General features: G+C 35.1%; 1 protein-coding gene across 10 annotated transcripts in view; it reads left to right on the top strand.

Annotated features, from left to right (window-relative positions):
- ADGRB3 (adhesion G protein-coupled receptor B3) overlaps positions 1-24,424 on the top strand; it is a 463,218-nt gene that overhangs the window by 166,091 nt on the left and 272,703 nt on the right. For 7 of the 10 annotated variants that reach the window (XM_027713236.2, XM_027713240.2, XM_027713245.2 and 4 more), the window contains exons 3-5: positions 16,437-16,547; positions 18,782-18,811; positions 21,623-21,784. In XM_027713236.2, coding sequence (XP_027569037.2) covers positions 16,437-16,547; positions 18,782-18,811; positions 21,623-21,784 — 303 coding nt within the window. The remainder of the gene's footprint in view (positions 1-16,436; positions 16,548-18,781; positions 18,812-21,622; positions 21,785-24,424) is intronic. The other 3 variants (XM_027713239.2, XM_027713244.2, XM_027713243.2) reach the window with 2 other exon arrangements.

The following is a 24,424-nucleotide window of genomic DNA, read 5'->3' as shown; positions in this document are numbered from 1 at the left end:
AAACAATCACATGAATACATTTATGAAAAGGAAAGATTTCTAAATTACACAAACAAATCTCAAACACTACCACTGGGATAATTGACTTCTAAAAGAATGAATAATAAATATGTAAGTAGAAGAAAACAAACCTCCTCTCATTTTTTAGGAAAAAAATAACCAAAAGACTGCATTTAAAAAAAGTAAATCTCTATTTGTCTTTGTTTTTCTGAGGTCCAGCTTTTCTGTCATGTGCCATATTTCCAAACTAATATTCCCTCGTGTTTGTTGGCTTATAGCAAACAGCATTGAGCAACTTTATGTTTTCTCCTTCCTAATACCCCAAGGTCATTGCAGTGGCAGCTTTCTGCAGATGTTAGCATCACTGGAGGAAGGCCTGTTTGTTGTCCTGGTGCAGGTGCTATTTAGGCACCTTTGACAGCCAAACTGACTGTCAAGAGAAGTGAGGACCTTGCACCCATTTTCACAGTCAGATCTACATTCGTGACTTTAGTCCTCTTGGTCCAAATGACCATACTTATTCATAAGGAAGAGAGTTCTCCTGCCAAGCTTGGGCAGTCTTGCTGTCTCCAGGTGAAGACCACTGGATTCACCAGCCTCTCTGTAAGCAGGATTACAAGCCCCTGTTCACGGTTTGTGGACTCAGGGGTTGAAGAAAAGGTCCTATTATTGTTCTACAGTGACACACACAGATCTCCAGAACCTTGCTGTGTCACGATTGATCAGACTTCAAATAAAATATCTACTACTGGCTCTCTAACAAGCACCCCACAGGCCTCATCTGTCACTGGTTATTTATATCAAAGTGACCTCAGAATGATGTACAAGCAGAAGATGCTTACGGAACATGATATTGATGATCAAAGAAAATGTCCTACCATGCTGTCAGTGGCCTCAGAACAAGCTCCTTGAGGGCAGCCTGGTTCTTGGCCATCAGTCTCCCCACGCAGAGCACCACAGGATCACAGGCCAGCTCTCTGCCCAAGTCACCAAAGGAAACATTAGCAGTGGAGACAAACACACACTATTCACCCCTTCCATTATAAAACCATTCCAAAAACAGTATTCAGAGAGATCCCATTGGAACAGTTAAGAAGATGCAGAGCATCTGGTTAGGAGCAAAAATGGAAAAGCCAAATTGTTGTTCTGCTGTGGACCAGGTCAGAAAAAATATTCTATATTTAATTTAATAGGCTTTATTCTTTAATTAACAAGTTGAGTGATCATGCTTTATAGTCTAATAGCTAAGGTTTCATGTGGGATCAAAAATGCATCTAATATGTCTGCTTTTAGTTCATTGCAGCAGTTTTGAGCAGTAGCAGAATATTTATGAACTCCTACAAACCCTACCATCAGTTGTAACTCCTTTTCTCTAGTGAAAACTGCAGCTGACAAGCATCATCATCAATAGATTGGACATGATAAAAATTCACAGCCATGAAGCAGTATGCTAAGTCTGAAGCTGAATAAGGTGACTGGTTTTAGGTGCTTGCTTTCCCGGTGGCTCAGTTTATTCATCCTCAGCATGTGTAAAAGTTACCGGCAATTTTTCCATCAGTGCATACGTATATGGAGTACGACATATGAAGAAATACCTGTGTTTCAAAGATTCTTAATTACTATATAATATTTGGTATAAATTTAGAATTGTTAATTTCTTGACAACCTTAGAGGGTAGGATGAGCAGGGTTTGAAGCTGCTTATTGTTTGGCTATTGTCTTTAACATTTTATGTCTGTACATAGTCAATGTAATTATGATTCTTGGATTACATCCCACATAATTATGATTCTTTTATTTCTTTTTTTCACTAGGTAAAGTTGCTATTATTTTTATTATTAAGAATTCTGATGTAGGAAATAATAATTTACTTTTAAGGTAAATCCTAGTACGCTTGAATAGATGAAATAAGGTTTTTCTAATTTCTATTTTGCCAGTTTCTGGAATAACTGATTTTTTGCTTCATGACACAAACAGAAATATTTGGGGCTGACTTAAATGTGTAACTCAGAAAGGGCTTTTGTTTTATTTTCAGTTGTTTGGGGTTTTTTAATTAAAATTCAAATTAAAATTGTAACTATAATACAAAGGAAAGAAATAAAGCTATTCCAACTTTTTGGAAATGCTATTCTTCTGCCTTTCTCCTTTCTTCTCTTTTGTCTGAGACTCTTAGCTTAGATTAACCAGAAAGTCTGGCCTTGAAACAGCTTTTTTACAAAACAAGCTCTTTATATGAAAGATACCACTTATGGCCTACTGGAATGTCCTGTACTATTAGTACAGTATGTCCTGAATTAGATTTAATATTTATCTGTTCATTTGCTGAATAGTATTGCAGTAAACCAATTAATAACCTGCAATTGTTTGTGACACTTTTGTTCTAATAGAAGTTATTTAGCTTAGAGATAATAGTAAATAGTGAAGTAAATAAAATTAAATGTGTATATATATATATATATATAAAACATACTAAAATTTTAGTTAAAAGCAGAGCAATTAAAAAACAGTACCACTTAGCTTATATACCTTGAGGATGCTCTGAATTAAGTTCATATAATGGCAATGAAAACAGAAGCCCTGATGATTAGGTTATCCTCTGTCTTCCTCAACCTCATAATCTTCCTGTGGTGAGCAGAACCAGACTGACCCTGATCAGACATGTGTGCATACATGATTTCTGTGCTTCTGGAGAGACGTGCTTTCTTTTTCTTTCCCCCCTCTCCTCCTTCCCCCCCCATTTTTCTGCTTGGCTGATATTTTTTTTTAGGTATTATTTTAGGTATTTTTAGGTATAATCATAGGACCTCTACTTTTTACTGATGCCCTGAAGCCTGCAGAAATCTCCACATCAAATTCTGTGTCCTTCAAGTAACTGTCTACTTTCAGGTTTTCCAAGACCTGTGAGAGGATGTACTCCTTGCAGAGGTAAGGAGAGGAACCAAAAGGAACTCTCCCAACAATTTCTACCTTAAAGGAATGGAGTTTATGCAGACTCTTTACAGCTTGGTCATAAACACTCTCCAGATCCTCAGTTTATAAGTCTTTTAATTCAGAATCCCTAATCTGTGTTTTGACTCCCAGAGTTAAAAAGTTAAATGACCACAGAAATATTGCACCTCTCCAGCTATTACTCCAAATTTTGAATTTACAGCTAGCTTGTGAAACTGGTGTGGGACTTAAAATTTGCTTCAACTGAAAGTACCAGCTAAGGGATTTATCTTTCCGTACACAAAGAAAGAGTTATCTCTAGGGTGAGGGTTTGGGTTGTTCTTTTTTTACATTTTACTTATATGCTTTGAATAGCACCTTCTTTTCAGACTAATATTTGTGTACTTCTCGATTGCTACAGGCATTTGTTCAGATGAGTACTAGTTGTCCAGCAATCGCACTGCACAAGTGTTTTACTGTTTTTAATGAATTCTTGCTTTTTTAGCAAACTGCCCAGGCCCTGCCACAGGAACCTTAAAAAGGTGTAGTGGCAGATATTCCTAACTTCAGTTTAGTATATATCGAGTGAATACAACCATAACATTTTAAGCCAATAACGGTGATGGGCCTTGGGATAGTAAGAGAACGACAGAAGACATTGTCCCAACCGGCACTTTTCCTCCTGCATCATTGTACTGTGTCATTTTTAATACTGGGAATAGTTTATTGTCATTACCTTTTAAAAGACTGCCACTTAGAGGCAAATCCAAGCTGACCTCATCATGAATAAGGATTTAGTGAAATCACTCTTTAACTAGCTGCAATTGTTCTATAATCTAAAGCATTAAATAGTATGAATATGCATAAGAATCCACATGGTCTAACAGACCAGAGGTCTGTTAGTCCTGTGTGCTGCTCAAAGCCAGAGGAATTAATCCACCTGGAGCCAGTTCTGCTCACACAGCAGTTATACACACATTTAGTTCTGTTATTTCATGACTTGTGATTTACACTGGTGGGGATCATAGTATTGTCATTTACAAGTGATGTTACTCTGATGTATTAAAACAACAGCACGAGGCAGAATGGAACTTGTCTATTCTTTTGATAGTGGAAAATAATTGAAAGGCACCATAAAGTGATCAAAATTATATATTTTCTAACCATGATTACCAATATAGGGAGTTGTATATTAGCATTGATTACTTATTTTTTGACAGAATCTGTTACATAAAAAATTGCTTCTTCATGTCTTTTTGGAACTTGTACTGTTTTTTTTAAAAAGTATAAATTTAAAAATATAAATTGCATGAAAGTACAAAATGGGAACATCTGTTCTATGGTCTAAACTCTATACATGTGCTGTCATATGGCACCAAGCCCTTTTCCCAGAGGTAGACCTTGTGCACCCAGACTATTCTTTGGAGATGTTTTACATATGTTAGCATGTGGGCATTTTTATAACCACGTCTTGCATCAATGGGTTCTGCAGTTACCCTGGGAAATAAACTGCTCTGACTGTAGATATAACTACCTCAGGGCTCCAGTGTCAGTTCTGGCACAGAGCACTCCAGTTCAGTCAGGCTTTGCAAACCCACTGCTGCAGTACTTCGGAAATCTTCATTAAAACTAATGGAACGTTACTTTTGTGACCCAGGATTCCTTGAACAGAGTTTAGTTGAGTTTGCTACTTATATATCATGCAAATAATGATTTTTAAAAAACAAAGATATATTTTCATTTCCTGAAAGCTGTTGCTAAAATTGTAAGATTCTAGTCTTTGAAGAACTTTTATTCTGAGATGTGAATGAAAATGAAGTTGAAGTAACTTTTTTTAAAAAATAAAAACAGAAGATGAAACTTAAATATATCTTAGAAAATGCAAAAATTATTCCGCAGGTTCAATACTGAATGAGCAGTGTGCATTAGGTCTAAAGCTAGGATTTTTTTTTCTGGTCTTCTGAGAACTGATACCTTGTGAGCACCAACATTAGCTTTTCAGAGTACTTAAAATGCTCTTGATTACTAGATTGAAGCAAATAGTACATAATTTATGACTTTCGTGATCAGCATAGTGGTTTTTTTTCTGAATTTTTTGAACTTATAATCTCCTTTGCCTTATTATGTTTTTGAAGTTATCTGTTAATCACTTAACTGAATGTGAAATATGTCTAATTTGTTCATTATGGTAGTAGTGTTGGAGCCATGGTCATCTAAGTATATACATATAGTTCAGATTCTGATTGCTGATTGAACAATCAGAATATGCTATTAAGTCTCTAGTGGGCATAATTTAATTTACTGATTCAGAATTTCTTTTGATGTAAATATTCCATTATACATGCCTACAGTAGAATTCTTTCAGGTAACTAACTAACTGGGATATTTTCAGAAAGCCAACACAAAAGAGACAAAAGCCTAATTTGAGGCACATTCAATTTTTCGTCTGAAAATAGCTTTGTATAAAATCTATTTTTGTAGAGCTCCCTAGCTCAGTATTTTACTGAGCTCCCTAGTGAACCCATTCTTTTCCAGCCCTTTCTAGACAGCAGAGTAAGGCATTTGGAGAGATTTGAAGGTTATCTGCGGGCAGATGTGCAAGTAACACTGTAGATGATTCAAAAAAGGTTCATCGTTAGAAGCAATATGATGAGATTCAAGTCTTAAGCCTCTCTTAGACAGCCATAATACATATCCCAGTTGTAGGTCTCTAGCTGCTAAGAGAAAGTCTCTTTGCACTAAGCAAAACACGACTAACTAAAGACGTAGATATTAGTTATGTAGATATTAGTTTATGTATGTCCATAAGCAATAAGTAGTTCTGAGAATATGTTTATATGTTACAGAGTTCTCAACCTAAATGAGTATCATAAACTGTGTAGCTCTAAGTAGAGAACTAAACACCTTCACTGAAAAATCACTGCTTGCAACCTCCAGACATTCATATATGTTGACTGTTGGCATAATTTCTCCAAACGATGCACCATGTGAGCTAAGACAGCTTTTAGGTTACCACATTTCTTATTATGCTGACAGGCTGGAATGAATTACATGAGATGTATTCTGCGTAGCCACCATGGAGTAGACACTTTTCAATGATTCTTTTTATTGACATCTGTAGGGGAAACAGCCACAATTCGCTGGAGAGTACACTTCCATTAATCATTGTGGAGGTCAAAAGGTACAGATTTTTGCAGTAATATTTGCAGAACATGCATGAGAATTTTAAGTGATTCAAGTGTCTGACATCATGCAGGAATGTAGGAACAATGAGGATACTAAAATCAGTTGGTTTGATGCTTATTGATGAAAGACAAGCATGCTCTTCCACCTCTGAGGATGTACTGCTTCAATAGTGTCATCCTCATAATTCTCCCTAATATGAGCATCAATGTTGTGTCGACTCGATTATGTTTTCTATTGCTTTCTAATTCAATCAGTGAAGTAGGTCAGGAGGCAGTTTGCTATCTAGAGTAGAAATCTGTCACAACTGAAAACCAGCATTTTTTAAAGTTTAAAAAAATATATATGTTGCAAAAAACACCACACACATACTGATGGCTCTGAAAGTAATTATGTATTTGGTAGACCTGTAGAGCATCATTATCAGTCTCACTAATTCTAATGGATTCATTTTCTCAGTCCAGTAAAGTGCTGTTCTTTCTGTGTTAAGAGTAGTACACCACAATCAGATAGATTATGCCCATCAAATACATCTGCTCTTAGGTCAAATTTTCTGCCCCTTTTTTTTTTTTTTTTAATATATTTGTTTTATATTTTGTCATTGGGTATTTGACCTGGTGTTAAGTAGGCAGGAAATCTTGCACCTCTGTTATTCTTTAATGCAGGCTTCAGGGTGAACTTCCCCAAGAGGTGTTTGTCAAATTATGCTTTGTTTAACTCAAATCTGCAGCTGAACAGAGGCATTGCATGAGCAACACCTGTGAAATAAGCAAACTACATGGTACTCTCTGACACTATGGGCCGTAGAGGTAGGAATGATGTGTCAGCAGATACACTCAGATACTTTTTCCTAGTGTGGATTATGCAAGGAAAGTGAAGGAGAACATTGTTTTCTTAGCTTCAGTGAGATATTTGATGTCTTAAAAGTTCAGAATTTCGGAGACCTAGAAAAGTATGCTTTTACTAAAGCCAGCAAAAACATATAATGTATTTTCAGAAGATCTAGGTCCAAGTGATTTTCCTTCATAGTTTTTAGTTAAATCTCTTACATTGTTTTCCTGCTTAAAATCCTGTGCATGCATTTCTGAAGGAAGGATTTAGTTTTAGTTCAGGATTTAGTTTTAGTTATTTAGCACTGGAACAGGCTCTCCAGGGAAGTGGTGGAGTCACGATCCATGAAAGCATTCAAAAAAAATGTGAATATGGTACTCGAGGACATGGTTTAGTAGTGAACATACTAGTGGTGCTACATTGATGGTTGGACTTGGTGATCTTAGAGGTCTTTTCCAACCTTAACAATTCTATGACTGTATGATTGTGAAAATTTGCTCTGAGGTTTAAATTTTGTATCACTGATTTTCTTCTCATTCATTTTGTGTTTTCTCATTAAGGTTATGACTAGAGAAGAGTTATTTATGGGTCTTATTTGTTAAGGCCATAGGTGTCACTATAGGAATTCAGAGAGAACTTATCTCACCATAAGAGACCTTTTAAGAGGTTCCAGGTCCATTTTGGAAACCATTGCAACACCCTCCTATCAGGGGGCTGTGCCGTACGCACATCTCCCATGTTGAACTGGATGGAATAATATGTTTGAAATTGCATGTGTGTGATCATTAACCTGCAAGGGACAGTTAGCAAGGGCTACATCCCCTTGTGAACTGGATAGCTATACCTTCTAGCTCATAGCAGAGCTGTGGTTTTGGAAAAACACCTTCTAGGCTGCATTCTCAGCTGACAAAATTTGGTCTGGCTGGGTGGAACCAGACCAGCTTAAAGCAGCCAAGGCTCTTGTCCTTTACTTTTTTCCTTCTCTTCTCTACATAAAATTTAGCAGCCACCCATAATGTCTGTGTACAAAACAGCCAGCTTTACGGTACCACAGACGATAAAAATGTAATGTGCAAAATTCACATCCAGTGACACTTCCTCCATTTTTTATTATTCTTTCATAAAAACAATTTAGGAGACTTAAACAAGGACAAGAAAATGCTCTTAAAAAGGCATGCAATATCATTTAGCTTCACCTAGAAACTTTACCATTCTAAAAAAAGCCCACACTCAGTTTAACTGGTTTTAGCAAGTACCTGTTTGCAGTACCTGTTATTTAAAATATTGATTCTTGTTCCTTCTCTTCATGCATCTTTAGAATCTTTCACAGACTGTAAGCTTCCCTGTCATAAATTCATAGATAATTCATCTCATATTTTAATGAATGCTGCTATCATTTAGAAAAGATTAGGCAACCATCTGCAGAAATGTTGGCTGTAAGTAGTTGCAGGGCAAGGAAATAGTCTAGATGTCCTTGTGAGTCCTGCTTTCTACAATTACCTTTACTTATTTTTCAGTCTTTCTAGAGCAGAAAAGAAAGAGAAAGAGTTATTGGATTCAAGAATAGCTTAGAAAATTACCATTTATCCTCACTCCTCATCTCTTCAGTTTTAAATGTCTAGAACAATAAAGAGGTATATACTAGCCTGTGTGTAATAACTAGGTAGCTTACTGCAGTGTTCAGAAAAAAGAAATTGTTCATATAAAAATGATGCCATTCCGAAATAACTACTGCACTGGCTAACCATATCAATAATTCAATTAATTAAATATACGACAAAAGTAAAATACTTAATGCAGAAGTAAAATAGTACAAAATATAAAGAAGCAATGAAGATTCCGAAGTATTATTATGATACCATGATTTAAATTTTTAAACTCTACACATGAATAAGTTATTATAGTAGAAACATTAAAATTATGAGAATGCTACAGGAGAATGCATTAAAAATCTTTCATTTAAAAAAGGCAAAAATAGATGAAGGTAATCCCCTGTGTTTTTGCTCTTTAATGTGTTATTACATCCATGAATCTTCTGAGAGAACAATAAGGAATATGAGAGAATAATATACTTCTAAATTTATGGGATTTAAATGTTAAAATTGATAATGTAAAGTGCTTTTATCAGTTTTGTTATTTTTGTTTGAATACAACCATTTTGGGATGGATTACTAGGGAAATATTTGAATGGGAAAAATGTGAACTACAGAGCATCTTCTGCCTCCCTGGCTGTGATAATTACAAATATGCCAGATTTAGTAGATATAAAAAAGGGTAAAGCTGTAGTTTGAGGTTTCATCCACCCCTCCTTTTGCTCTTTGCTTACTTATAATTCTACAAAGCACATGTGAAAACACACTACCTGCTGTGGTGGCATTTGACATTCATTTTGAACAGGTATGAGTCACTTCACTAGATTTTTATGCTCAGTTTCTTCTGCATAGGTATAAGATGGTGAGCAATTGGGACCAGGAAGACAAGTAATAGAGTTCACACAGTTTTAAAATTCTGTGCATATTGAAAGTGAACAAATATTACATCTTTACGATATTCTTCACTGACCAAATCTGTAGCCATAAATTAACAGGTTCAGATCCTACTGAAGATAATGGCTGGCCAAGAGAGTCACTGCAGAGATGCACAGAGAGATTCAGATTGCATTGCCATGAGAAAGTCTAGCTCCTCAGGATTTGTACTATCATTTATATTTTAATTCAGTAATACTTCATTTCTTATGTCATTAAAAATACCAACAAGTAATATTAATCCAAAATTATGTCCTAGGAGCAAATGGGTCTCCCTAGAGACAAATATAAACTAATTACCTTTGTACAATATGTTGACTATTTAAAATACATAATTATTTTCCCTAATTTTTTGAAAGATGAAAGAGTGCATTCATATACGTATTAGAATATCTCTGTGTGTGAAAGGAAATTTTGTATCTAATTTCCTACAAATGCTAACCTGTCTTTTTTCTTTTACTTGATAAAATGCAAAAATATAATTAAAAAAATATACTTTTTTAGTAGAAATGCTTTTGCCTTTTATATTTCCACTGCTATGAAATCCTCTCCATTTTTTCATGGGTAATGGGATATCTTTCTCACTGTGTTCATGAATACGGCTCAGTTCAGATTTTAATTCTCTCTAGTGAAAGAAATTATTCCATTCAGTTTGAAACTGGTAAAAGCTCTTCTATACTGTTTTGAAGAGTCAAAAGAGGACTTTTTATGGGACCAGGATCTATGTAGGAAGTAGGCAAAGGCTGTTTTCAGAATGTTTTCCACATTCATTAAGAAGAGGTTCCCATGGAAATCTAATTCAGCTAATAGTTATGTTACCCTTCTGGCAACTTGCCTGCCTGGTGAGGAAATATCATTTTAAGGGGTTCCCATAGAAAGCTATAGCTTAAATCTGTACTGTAGAGTGATGGTATTCATTGATACCCTGAAGCTCTGTGTCCTGCCAATGCAGCATTAGAGAACAAGTGCTTCCTTGTGGGGCCTGGGTACCCTCCCACAGTGAAGCAGTGCTGGGGACAGGGAAGGGAGTGCTCCTGTCATAGGGTTTACTGTAAGGGAAAAAAAAGCAACTGCAGCTTGTGTTTTGTTTGGTTTGAGTGTTTTGTTGGGTTTTTATTGATCTCCAGTTCTACAAAAAGAAGAAATAAAACAAAAAAAACACAACAAAAAATCAAACCGAAACAAAAATAACAACAACAAGAAAACAGCAAAACCCCCTCAGTCCTTTGAATGTAATGATTTTTTTTTATTTTTATATGTAGGAGAGATAATTTTATAGTGAAAATGAAACAATGAAACAGAAAGTCACGGTTTCTCAAATCAATGCAAAATTGTGCTTCTAAGTCAACACACATTCTGCCATCTAGTGCCCAGAAGAAATTGTACTGACCAGTTGCCAATGTGACGAGAAATCCCAAGTACTGCTACTGCTGCAGATCTTTGTGGGAGAACCTGTAGAAGGAGCTACAAAAAAATTAAATGTGCAGAAAACTTCTGCAAGCTCCTGGAAGTAAAAAATGATCAGATCTACTGAAATTATTTAATAGTTCAGTCAAAAAATTAAACAAACTGATTCTTTCCGTATTTCCATAGTCTTCTTTCTTCCTTTCCCCCTCTGCACCCCCTTCACCTGGGACTTACATCATCATTTTGCATAATTTCTGGGAAAAACATTGTTGTGTTGGCACAGAGAGCATGCCATGCTACTGCACGTGAGACAGTTTGCATTAATGCACATTCTGGCTGCAAGACCTTTAATATTCATTCTGTAGTCAAGAGTAATTGAAAACACTCATTTGGCTATTTACAGTTAGGAGTGGGTAGGACAGTATGAAGCACACTGCTGGAGAGCTGTGGGTGAGAGAAGAAAATGACAGTCACTTTGGGGAATCTATTGGTTTTTCTTGCTTTTAAGGTTCTGAAAAGCCTTCAGGGAGCTGCTCACCGTCTCACCTTCCAGAAGGTTCCGTACAAGCTGACGATACTCAGCAACTCTCAGAGGTTCCTTGACATTGTACATGTCCTAAAGGGATAAACCTAGAAGTCTCAGAATCACTTTTTTTTTTTTAGTTCAAAAGTTCATTCATGTTGTCATCACCAACTGATGCTGAAAAAGGCTTTTTTTTTATTAACTTAGTGTGTTCTGCACCATAAATAGCACAAAATAGCACATAGTAGGTGGTACACCATAACCAGATCAATGCATTTACACTTGAAGTTCCCATGAAATGTGACAAAAAAAAATAACCATAAAAGCCAAACCAGCATGGTTTATAATGTTATCTGATGACTAGGATATATTTGTAGCAATACATATTTATATGTTAAAAATATTATAAATCAGCCTAGGATCTGTTTGATCTGTTTGACACGTACCTTAACTTTAATGATTATCCAGTTGTCCAAAAGCAAAGACTAGTTCTACTACTTGATGAGTAGAACCTTGCAAAGCTGATATTTTTCTTTTGTACTGCTCAGTCTTCCTAGTTTGTATTTTTACACTGTTAACAGATTTTCTTTCTTCTTTGTTCCTACAGAGAGCACATGGCACCTCTCTCCTCTCCTAAAAATGTACACCTACACTGGCTGCAAGACTTTAGCTTCTCCTTTTAAAAACTAAAAAGGTTACTCAATAGAAACAAAAATTCCCGTAAAATAACATAAAAATAAAGGTAAAACCAATGGGACTAGTGATAAGAGTTGCAAATAATACTCAACTGTAAACTCTGGAATTTCAAATTTAATTTTTTTTCAATCCTAGAAGGCATGGAAATATTTTACACGCTCATATGCTCAGCTCATATGCAAAATAAAATCATGGAATCGTAGAATCATTTAGGTTGGAAAAGACCTCCAAGATCATCAAGCTTTGACTGAACACCACCATGCCAACTAAACCATAGCATTAAGTGCCATGTCCAGTTGTTTTTGAACACTTCCAGGGATGGTGACTCCACCACCTCCCTGGGCAGTCTCTTCCAATGCTTAACCGTATGATACATCACATCCATATTAAGATACATGCATTACTAAAATACTTTGAAGTACTGATCCATTGTGTACAGCTGAGGAGAGAGAAAATACGCATCTTATTGCAGGAAACTGTTGTACTTCCATAGCCACCAAAGGACCACTGGCAGCAGGATAAGTTCTTCTGTCAGATAACTAAACCTCAGGTTTTCTACCCCAAATTTTTGGAATGTGTTACGATTTATTATAAGTCATGGTCTGGTTAAAATGATCTATTCAAGGTTCCCAATAATGCTGGTTTTTATTTACATTTTGAGGTATTTATGAGTTTTACCTTCATGCTGTTGGATTATAGCAGTAACAATGTAGTAAAAAGTATTAAAACTCGTTCATGTTTTCAGAGTCATGTTTTAAGAGTCATACTGGTGATTTCTGAATTAGGCCATGTACCTGTTTGTTGCTGAAAGGATTCGTTGTCTCCCTTTATTTAACAAAACAACATAGAATCATAGAATCATAGAATCAGCCAGGTTGGAAAGGACCTCCGAGATCATCAAGTCCAACCCTTGATCCGCTACCACCATGGTTACTATACTATGACACTAAGTGCCACATCCAGTCTCATTTTAAAAACCTCCAGGGACAGAGAATCCACCACCTCCCTGGGCAGCCCATTCCAATGCCTGATTACCCTCCCTGTGAAAAATTTCTTCATAACATGGTTAATATCAATGTTTGAGGTAAAAGCAGAGAAGGACTGTCCTGCACCCAAAGAAAATTTAGGACAGGTATCACAAAAGAAATTCCCTTCAGAATCTGATGTCTACAAAAATACCTTCTGGGTTAGAAAACTTATTTTCAGCAGCAAGAACTAGGTAAGAAGAGTGAGAATGAGAAAAATTCCTTTATTCAGAATGTCAGTTCATATATCCAATCTTATATCCCAGACATCAGGACTTGCATTATACTGACTTGACCTTGCAGGACACCTCTATACCAGATACTGCCTAGATTGAGATGGTTCTTATCACCTTTCCCACACAAATGGGCCCTTGATATTAGTGTGCCATTTAGTCATACTCTAGGCTGACTTGGGTTAAAAAGCTGTCCCTGCCCAGAAAGCATTTAAATACTTCTGCTCTGTGAAGTATTGACAGAAAACAAATGCAAGTGGGTTCATCTTCTACATTCATAACCTAGGATCTGAAAATGGAGGAAAGTTTTATTTTAGTGTTTTTTAGTATTTATTGTAAACTGTGGCAGTCACTTAAGAAAGATATTGTACTTTAAAATGCTTCATAAAAATGCATTACTGTTAAGATTCTTTGATTAAACAATTTTGAGACCATCGTTTATACTTATACGCAGAAAGTGGACATTTCTGATCCCATTACAAAAATGTACTTAATCCTTTTTAAATTTCTTACAAGGGTGGCATTTTAATGAGGCCTCACCCACGCCAGTACACGGCATTTCCTGGTACCACTTTTGTTCTCATGCAGTGTTTGGTTAAATACTTCAGCTGAGTATGAAAATGAGAGCATTGCATAAGTCTGGTTCCATTTTCTGACAAACCTTATACAGACGTTTTTTTAACTTTGTAATGAAACATTTATCTTTAATATATACTTACTATGCTTAATATATCAAAGGGAGATTAGCTGAAAAGTGCATCTCAAAGACCATCAGCAATTGTTGAAATGAATTGAATGCGTAAATTAAAAATGTGTTGTTGCTAAGTGGAAAAATTAAAAAAATTAAAAAATCGAGGCATGATTATCACGCTTGCTGGTATTTGTGAGTAACTCCATTGTTGTGAATGGAGCTACACTGGGTATAATCCAGAACCCAGAAAACTGATCTCCCAGCCTTCCCTTTGCCTCTTCACCAGTGGTCTCTGTCCTGCAGGACACTGCATGTGCCTGCACCCAGCACGAGATGCTGCAGGACTGGGACTGGAACGTTTACCACCTCCCTGTATGCCTCTGGAAAGCCTTCCTCTAGCAAAGGTCTCCCATTATTGCACTCTGTAATTTAAAAAGTAGAACTAAGTCTTCTGCAAGAATGGTGCCGTATCCTCTAAACTGCCTGACGAGCAGAGATCATGGAGGCAGCAAACTGAGAGTAAACATGCCTTGCTGCAATAGTCTCATTGGGGGAAAAGCTATGTAAAGTCTCTTGCCATTACCATGTTATTAATTATGGTTTAAATGTGTCATTTGTACTGCACGTTGTAAAAATTGTAAAAATATTCTAATCATAATTTGCATTAGAGTATCGATTGTAAAACTTTCATTATAGTAAGAAATTTCACACAGAATAAAAAGATATCTTAAATCAGAGGAGCTGTAGAAGAAACGTATTTTGTAAAAATCTATTCATAAAACTTTTAAAAGAGATGTATTTTGTAAAAATCTATTCATAAAATTTTCAGCACACATGTATATATACACATATATATGCTTGTGTGTATATATATATAATTTAATTATCTTTTATATTTATTTCTGGGATGTATTAAAAATGATGAATGTTTAATCCTCAAAATATATTTTATTAACTAGATTTTCAAATATTCTCTTTAGAATGAAAACTGCTTTGCTGTTCTCAAATTAATAATTAAATTTATATTTTAAGTGGTGCAATTAATGAATATTTACAAAAAGAAACACTAATTTGGAAAAATACATTAATAATTTACTGGAAAAGAAAAAACTTCTTTCTGCTGATCGACTCCTTAAAAATCAGCTTACCTTTTATTGTTTCTTTACTCTAAATAGAAAATTAAATATGTTCAATGATTTATCAAAGCAATGTGTTTGCAAATAATATTTATTAGTAACATTTACATCTTATATAGTGTTTTGCATCTTTTGAGGCAGAACGGTAAGTTTTATCTTCATGCCTTTACAAATTGGGGAGAATTTTGAATTTTGCATTTGCAAGGTAACCTTCCAACAGAAAGGTATTTCTTAATGTTTATGTTCTTAGTGTTTCAGACACCTTCTGCCTCATCAGAAACCTCATGTGATGGTAGTTGAAGTACTTTCAATGTTAACCCACATTTCCCAGCACACGCTTCCTGAATTAGAGTCCCAGCAGAAACAGAATATTTAGCACAAAGCTGCAGACAGCTGTGTGTGCCTGGGAGGATCAGAGGGATCCTCCTGTGCTGAAGACGCAGCAGTCCCTCTCTAAGTGCAAAGATCTCTCCACATTAACTCACAGAGAGGAAAAATGGAGCCAAGATAGAAGTGTAGGAGGTTTGCACAGGACCAGAGAGAGAAGATGACAGCAGTAATAGGATAAAAAAACCTGAAGCATTCTTGTGTCCCACACTCGGCTTTTGTGTCACTGATTTTTCATACGTTTCCCTATTAAAATCAGTGTGGAGGGCAAGATAAAGCCTGTAGTCTTTTTAACTGAGAAGTTTCAGAAAGGAAACCGATCACAAGCATTTGTTCTGCTGGACTCAGCCTAAAAATTAAACAGTTCTTTGACTAAATTATTATTATTTCACATTGCCACCATTCCCAAAGATGGCTCATTATCTCTGTTGAAGGCTTCATCAGCCTGAAAGATGAGTGCAGAAATAGAAGTCCTCTGGAGGAGCAGCAGACTCTGCCATAGAACAGCAATGTCTATCACTGTCACAGTCATTTTCTGGTGTGGTTTGCACTGATCCAAGATACAATAATAAAATGTCTGCATTTGAATAAGTGTTTTTGTCCTGTGTTATACAGCTGATTTTTAGTATGTGTCACTGCATTGAATGTTGGTTCATACAATAAAATCATATTGGAAAATCTGCAGACATAAATTTAAGTATTTATTAAAAGCTGAGTGTAGCAAAGTTAAGTTGATGTTAACTGCCATGATCACTTGCCTGACTCTTATCAGCAACTTCCAGGTATGTTTAGGAACATATTGCATGAGACAGTATGTGACTTTTGAGAAATGTCTACACACAAGCTTTCATAAACCTTTATTCTGTCTTTAGAATTTGGAATGATGGGAGATCATACAATTAAAAGTCAGCGACCTCGATCTGTTCATGAGAAAAGGGTCCCTCAGGAACAAGCTGATGCTGCTAAATTTATGGCACAAACTGGTAATACATCAGTTACATTTTTCTATTTACTGTTGTTAATTTTAGCAAAACCACTGCATGTTTCCATAATCTTTTGCTGCATATTTGTCAGTTTTCTAAGCTGATACTTTTTTTGAATCATTTTTTTTTTCACCAGTTAAAGTCCATAAATAAAGTAGCTGAGAATTAGGTAGATCATACAAAAACATGCACTGTGAATGTGGATACTGAATCATTTAATGTAAGCATGAATTTCTTTGGTAGTAAAAGAAGTCTCACATGTACAAGACACAGGACAGCTCACTATGACATATTAACATTTTTTCAAAGATGATAAGAACATGCTTCAGAATGTCTTTATAAATAGACTGAGGTCTAATCCCAGCTTTAGGCATTTATCAAATTAATTAATTACTGGGGTGACTTTAATGTGCATGCGTTCAGCATTTACTATCTTTGGCCCAGCACGACGTTCTATTCTCTAGTTTCCAGATTCATAATTGCTAAATGAAATTGGCCGTAAGTAGTTTTTAATTGGATGTGCAAATTATCTAACAGTTTTTCATCTAAAACATATTTTCTAATTTTGTTTGAGCAACTTCATCTTCTTTATCTAAAGATACCAAAATGATATTGGAAACCTGAAGTAATTAAAAAAAACCAAACCAGCCTGTTTACCAACAGTTACCACAGCTGCCTTTGAGGTCAATAATAAAATTTCAGTGGAGTTGAATTAAGCTTTTATGCACCAAAGCTACTGCCCATTTTGACATTGATAATAGCCCCTTTGTCTGTTGGTAAAATCTAACTCTTTAATGGCACCCTACACACTCCATTCCAGTAAGTTGCTGTGTTGACAATTTTGTGCCCCATATTTTTGTATGGATTTAAAACAACTTACTCTATATTCCATAGTTACTAACCTAGAATATATGCCTGCATCAGCCATACATAATGCTTCCAGTTTTTATGCACTTCAGTAAAAGAGCTATGATTGCTTCTAGTTATATTGCATGTTGACTTCCTTAGTAATAGGGTGCTTTACTTAACAGATTTGCAGAAATCAATATATTAAGCAATCTAAATACATGTATAGCCAATCAGTGTAGATCTGTTTGGTAAAGAACTTAGAATTTAGAAGTCTGTTTACCTCCTGTTAATCTATAGGACTGCTTTTATGGCTAACTCCCAGATACTACTGTAAGAAAATGTAGTGGAAGAAGGGAGCCTAGAGTTCTCTATGCAGTTTTTGTTCAGGGAAGTAGAACTGATTACTCACATACGTAGCTATGACATAGAATGTTAGTTGCTTACTACATAGAATAACACCTCTGCTTTTATGCTGCTTCCTGAATTCATACAATTACTCAAAAAATAAGTAAAATTATCTGGTTTATTTCCTCATATAAATCCCTAAAAGTTTAATAATATCACTTAAAACTTGTATCTGATGATTTCTAGTCATGCATTGCAGTGCATCTGTTATGGGTGCTAGAGAACTGCATTATAAATGCAGCACTTCCTTATACCATCACCTTCTGATAGACTGCGTGTGTGGAGTGGGAGATGAACGTTATACAGGCTTGGTTTTCAAGGTCCTGTTCTGAAAGCATGTGAGATGTATGAGCATTGAGGAAATCTATATTTTCCATGTTGTAGGTTAACACATTTTAAGTAATACTGTGCTCTTTTCGAACATACTAATTTTCATCTTTTCATTTTCATTTTCCTTTGTAGTGATCATTGCATATTTTCTTCACCTCTAATGCATTAATTTTTCTTGCAATAAAATTACTGTGATATCTTTCTAAACTGATTCATAAGGTTATTTTTCTAATACACGTATCTCATTAAATTACCCATGTACCTAATAGTAAATGAAGTCCTAATAGTAAATGAATACTGAGTTTATGAGGTTTTATATTTTGAGCCTGTTTGATATTTTATTTTGTGTAATAATAAAACAGATGCGAAAGTGCACCAAAATGTTTGTATCATTTAAAAAGACAGAGAGAGAGGAATAGAAAACTATCCTGGAAAAGATTTATGAAAAGCATTTAATACTATTAGTTTGATGTACTTAATCCACCAAGTTTTGCTGGGAATGGAAGAGTTTAAAATATCGTATTAAAATATGCATTTTGCTGGTTTGGGGGAGTGATATGAGGCAGTCAAAAATTATTAAAAAATTTTGTGTGAATAATTTATTGTTCTATATTTGTCCTTTTATGTGTTTGGACTGATCCTTCCCTTAGGTGTTATGGGATTTAGAGAGTATAATGCAGGTAAGTTTCACACAGATCAATGAGGCCTTCCATACAGTAAGTTATGTTTCCTCTTACATGTCCAGCAGCAGGGGAGAATAAGGGCTTGGTAGCTTGCCAGTAGCTAATTTGAGGTTGTAGATCTAATATGATAGATATAAAAATGTAAGAGTTCTCAAATAACGGAAAATGAAGGAAAATAAAAAGTAGCCATTTTGAAATTTTCATTTCAGAAAAGAAAAAAATGGAAAAAAGATAAAGCAAACAATGGAAGATATATTAGCATGTTATGCAGTCAGTCGAGGTTTACTCTAGAAAATATAAAAGTCTTTATGTGGTTAAATTAAAAATGGTAAATTAACTATGATATGATATGCCTGTGAAGATATTTCCCTCCTTTTAAATCTTTCAAAATAAGTAATAATCATACTGACAGCAGTACAAAATACTCTGAAAATCTAAAAATTACCAAAATATCATAATGCATTGAACAAAAGAAAGCAAAGCAGGTGATGAGATAAATTGGTTCTTTATTTTCTTTTCATTTCACTGTTTTTGCACCGTACATCATGTTACTGTGGAGGACCTTCTTCCAGCAAATGTTTAAGCATTGTATCGTTTACATATGATAAAATATATTGAGAGTTTATGGCTCTTTTGAATGGACAGTACATATATCCTCAGAACTTTTAATAGTTACTATTATTTCAAAATTCACTCCATACAGTCACACTTCTTAGGATCGTGTTGCTGCTATTTTTCATCATGTCTCAAGGGTTAAGAGCAACATTTTTATCACTTTAAGATATCAAAAAAAATTTTTTAATACTTAATTTCTGTGTTTTGTTAGCTATGCAGTGTCACCATGTCTGTGTTGGATAATTTACACTGAGTATATATGACTGTTTTATATAATGAGGAATGTCTTGAGAAACATAGTTTTGACTTTTTCTACTGTTTGACCTCTTATCTAAACCATTTTAACAAAGACAAAGTCAAACTTCAAAAAAAGTAGGAAAAGACAAAAAATATTAGCCTAGAAACCCATAGTAATACAAGTCTTTTTACCATGTACATACGTCTTATATTGCATATTTTATAATTCTTGATGTCCACCCACGTATTAAATTTATTTACCATGTTATATCATCTAACCTGAACCCAAGCCACGTAACAGCCTAATCAAAGTTCTAAATTCATATTAGAGGAACTATTAAAACAATAATCAGGGATTATTTTTTCATTTTTTCCCTAACAAAGAAAATTACTACAAAAATCACTGATTAATTTTTGTGTGTAAAAAGCTCATAATATTGTCCTTGTCTATAGAAGTTTTTAGAACTGCACACAATTTTATGAAAAGCCGGGGTATTTTCGTGCTAGTTATAAAACATTTTGTCTTGTTACTGAATAAGAAGCACTTTTTTTTTTAAAGCATTGAATAGCCTCAGGATTGCTTCTTAGAGGTATAGCAGAGAAAGCATTTTGCAAAGGCTTCATGCTTGACCTCTAAAAAAACCCAAACCAAACAAACAAAAAAAGAGAGCTTGGGCAGATTCACAGATTCTTGCTAGAAAAGCCCATTTTCAAGAAATAGTATGTCATTTACTGCGTTCTTGGAAGATAGCACCAGAATCTTCCTGGTTTGCAGACAATCTCTCAATTGTGATCAGTATCACAACTTTTGGAAGACTGGAGGTGTATTGAGATAACTAAAATTTTAAGCAAGCTGTTCAAGTCTGCAGATTGTATCACACTATGGATTTTAAAACAGAAAATCCCACTTGTTAAAAAAAGGACATACATTTAAAAATCAATAGAGACTTCAGCGTGCCATTTCACATGATGATTTTTAGTGGAAAAAGCTAAACATCAATGCACAATTATTTACTCAAATTGTTCAGTGAGGTATATTCACATTATTTTTGCATTTGCTTTCTGAGAATACTCAAGGGATCTAGTTTTCTGAACATTATTTCCTTTGGAAAAGGAATTGTGTGTATAACTGTTCATGGAAATTAAATTTAAGCATTCTTTCCCAAGCATCCATGCAAGAAGACTTTATGCATTACTTGCTTTCAAAAAATAAAAATTATGTAATGTGCTGTCTCTCAACAATGAACACATTTCCTCCTTTCTAATATATAGTATTAATGAATCACATCTGACAATTTGAACATAGTGGTATGTACTATGCAGTAGTGAGATCCAGCACACTCAAGAATTTAGCACACCTGTAGGCTGAAAGCAAGGAGTGCAGCAAAAGATCAAACCAAAGTTACCATCCCACAGTTCAGGTTAAAATTTATATCTTTACCAGGGAACTTCTTTCAGATGCTAGATGACTCTCCTCCACTGAAGAAAATATTAGACATTAGGAGGTTGGTTTGTTTGGGGGTTCTTTCATTGAAATTCCCTTAGTGTTAGGGTTCCTTAAATTGTTACCAAGCATTAATTCTAGAGTGATAAAATTTCAAAGATAAATCCTTTGCTATTATATAAAAAGAGTTGTCTATGTTCTTTTAGCATCCTGAGGGCAGTGTTTCTGAAGTGTTGAAGGGCAGTAATTCTCATAGAGTTGTAAGTAATGCCAAAAGATCAAAGTGTTCCCCTCTGACAGGCATTATGTGACTGCAGCACTGTAGGTGTCTTTGTTTTCTATTCATTGCACATTTTCACAGCTGCTTTACTCCATGAATTTTTAAATATTTATTTTGGTGTGTTACTTTTTTCTTTGATTTGTAAGAGCAGATAATAATGAGCTTCAGAAAAAAAAGTTGTGTCATTAATACTTATGTCTATATTCATGTTTGTTTGTTGTCTTGCATACAGGTGAATCTGGTGTTGAAGAGTGGGCCCAGTGGAGTACGTGTTCAGTTACTTGTGGTCAAGGGTCGCAGGTGCGAACCAGAACTTGTGTATCACCTTACGGGACACACTGCAGCGGCCCTTTAAGAGAATCAAGGGTTTGCAATAACACTGCCCTCTGTCCAGGTAGTGTTAGCAGCCAATAAATAAAATTGTGGATGTTTTTTAACTGTATAATGATAAGAATTTGAAACTATATAATTTTTTTATTATTAGTATGGATTTCATAAGGGCATTTCAGTTAAAGCAGAAAGTTGTAATTCTATTCAGCTGTGAAATTTTTTCATGTAGGTTGTTATTTTTACTTTCAGAACATTCAAGATATGCAACAAGAGCCCCTTTTTTCTGGCAGTTTCAGATTTTTTCAAAAAGTCTATATTCTTTCATTTTCATTCAGAAAAGAGAAGGTAACTTGAGTACAAAAGACAAACTAGGGAAGAGATTCAGATCATCAATACATTAAGAAGCAGAGTCTAATTAACAGAGTGGATTAAGTTAACATATATTATTTGACACCATTGTGTGATTTTGTCATTTAGAATACTGTCTTCTAGGCAATGAGCCAGACAATGTTCACTGCAGTTATGTTTTCATGGACTTCCCTTTACATTGTTCTGGCAAGAAAGGGCAGCAGCTACCCATCAAAGGAAAAAAGATCAAACAAAAGTAACTCTCTTACATCTGACACATGGTAAAGGTCATCAGTATCTTGCATCACAGTTTTCCTGCTCCTTTTTTCCAAGAGATCTGGACATAGTTGGAGTTCAGCAGTAGTTATACACTAAGGAGAAGAGACAGGCGTGTACAGATTCATTGCAGAAAGGGCACATCTTTCTTTAGACTTTACCTGGGGATCTGATTAATCTGTGATGGGAAACGAGGGAAGGCATGTGCCCCATGACTACATTAATTTTCCTCTGCTGTGACTGAAATGCAAAAAAAAATATTCCACCCTCCGTGTACAAATTCCTCAGGTCCCTGTAACATTTGATCCCAACAGGGTGGTGAGCTATCTTCAGCTTCTGGGGAAACTCACTCCATTTTTTAAGTAAACGAAACTGTCAGAGAACCCCTGGACTCTATCTCAATTAGTAGTAATATGTAGAATCAAACTCTTATGGTGTTACTTCGTGTTGAAAAATATCCAATGGAAAGGGCATATGTGATCCCATCAGAGGTTTTGTATCAGCATTATAAGCATTTAGGGTACCTCTGTAATGGAAGGCAACTCAAACATGGTAGAAAGGCATTAGGTGCCGAGAGTGGTTCTTATTAGAGTCATGGTTTATCTAGAGACAATCTTTTAAGACAAGCAATTCACATGAGCTTTTCTAATATTTCAGAGTAGAAATGCCTAGCTAGAGCTGAATTTTAACACCTGAATTGTTTCCATACAAAAATGGGAACTATTTCTAAAATGGTTAAGCTAGCTTAGAGTGTGCCACAGATGGGATATATTGCAAAAGAACTCTCAACCTGATAGTACAAAAATGAGAAGTGAAAGAAGAGATCTCTTAAAGGAAAGAGCAAACATTGCAAAAAATCAAAGATAGATTTAAAGATTTATTTGAAACTAGTATTAAATAAGAAGAGGAAAGGTGGTTAATTTTCAAAATTGACAATCTTCATTTCCAAAGTAAAACGGAAAAAAGTTAATTCTTAAAAATCACTTTGTCAAGCAAACTTCTAAACAATGCTCACCCAAAAGGATTGTTCCATATTTCTCAGGTCACAAAGGAGCTTTTTTCTTACATGCTTCCACTTCAGGGTATGGCTTTTGTTTCCAGATGCCCAGTATTAGCAATGGCTGCCAGTTCTTACTGTCTGTACTGCCAAGATATTTTCCTTTATTCTGATAATCTTGATGTATCTTGAGTTACCTTTTCTAAATAATTAGTCGTCTGGGCTTAATTTTGCATTTTGTCTCACACAGTTTCAATAACCTTATTAAATTATGGTGTTCTGTGTCTGACTACAGGGTCACTACTCTGTGGCAGTGTGCAAGAGTTGCAATTTAGAAATGTGCTTTTCCTAGTCACATCTCCATTAATTTTTCAAACATCCCTTTAATTATTAGCCTAAATATCGTCTGTCCTCATTCTATTCTGTATCCTGACTCAGAGAGTTGCATAGTTTAGGATTATCCCTGGTCCATGCATAAAAAACCACCTAGTTTGTACACTAGTGTATTTAAAACAGGCATTTGGCAAAATGATTAGTAAAAGGGTGGGAGACATTATGAGAGCTAGAATAATGTTTCCTAGTCAAAAATTGCCCCTTCAACATAAAAAAGTATGCAGAATGACCTATTGTACTATACTTCAAGCATCTATTCACAGGCTTCAAAGGAACCTGTTAAACTTGCAAACACTATTGCAGAGCTTCCAGACTATTTTTTTCTATTTCCTTTATATACACTTGACATATTATATATGGTGTCCAAGATACTCACTGGGATGTTAGGGAATACATCTCTCTGTATCTCAATGTCCTGGAAAATTTTGAAAATGAGATTCACCAGCTTCACACACACACACACATGCACACACACACATATACATATGCATATATCAAAATAGAACTTTAAATTTCAAAATAATATTCCTGATAATTCAAGTGAAATAATGAAGGAATCACTATTTACATAATTTTTGGTTTATTCATATTTATTCCAGACCAATACTATTCTAGAGAAGTGCAACATAGAAGGCAACAAAACATAGCTCAGGTTAACCTTTGTTGCCATTGGTTCTTTCGAGAGTGAAG

This window comes from Pipra filicauda, unplaced genomic scaffold (assembly GCF_003945595.2).
Source record: "Pipra filicauda isolate LSUMZ 115617 unplaced genomic scaffold, ASM394559v2 scaffold123_size2130275_pilon, whole genome shotgun sequence".
NCBI lineage: Eukaryota > Metazoa > Chordata > Aves > Passeriformes > Pipridae > Pipra > Pipra filicauda.
The sequence above is the reverse complement of the archived record's forward strand: the minus strand, read 5'-3'. Positions and strand labels throughout refer to the sequence as shown.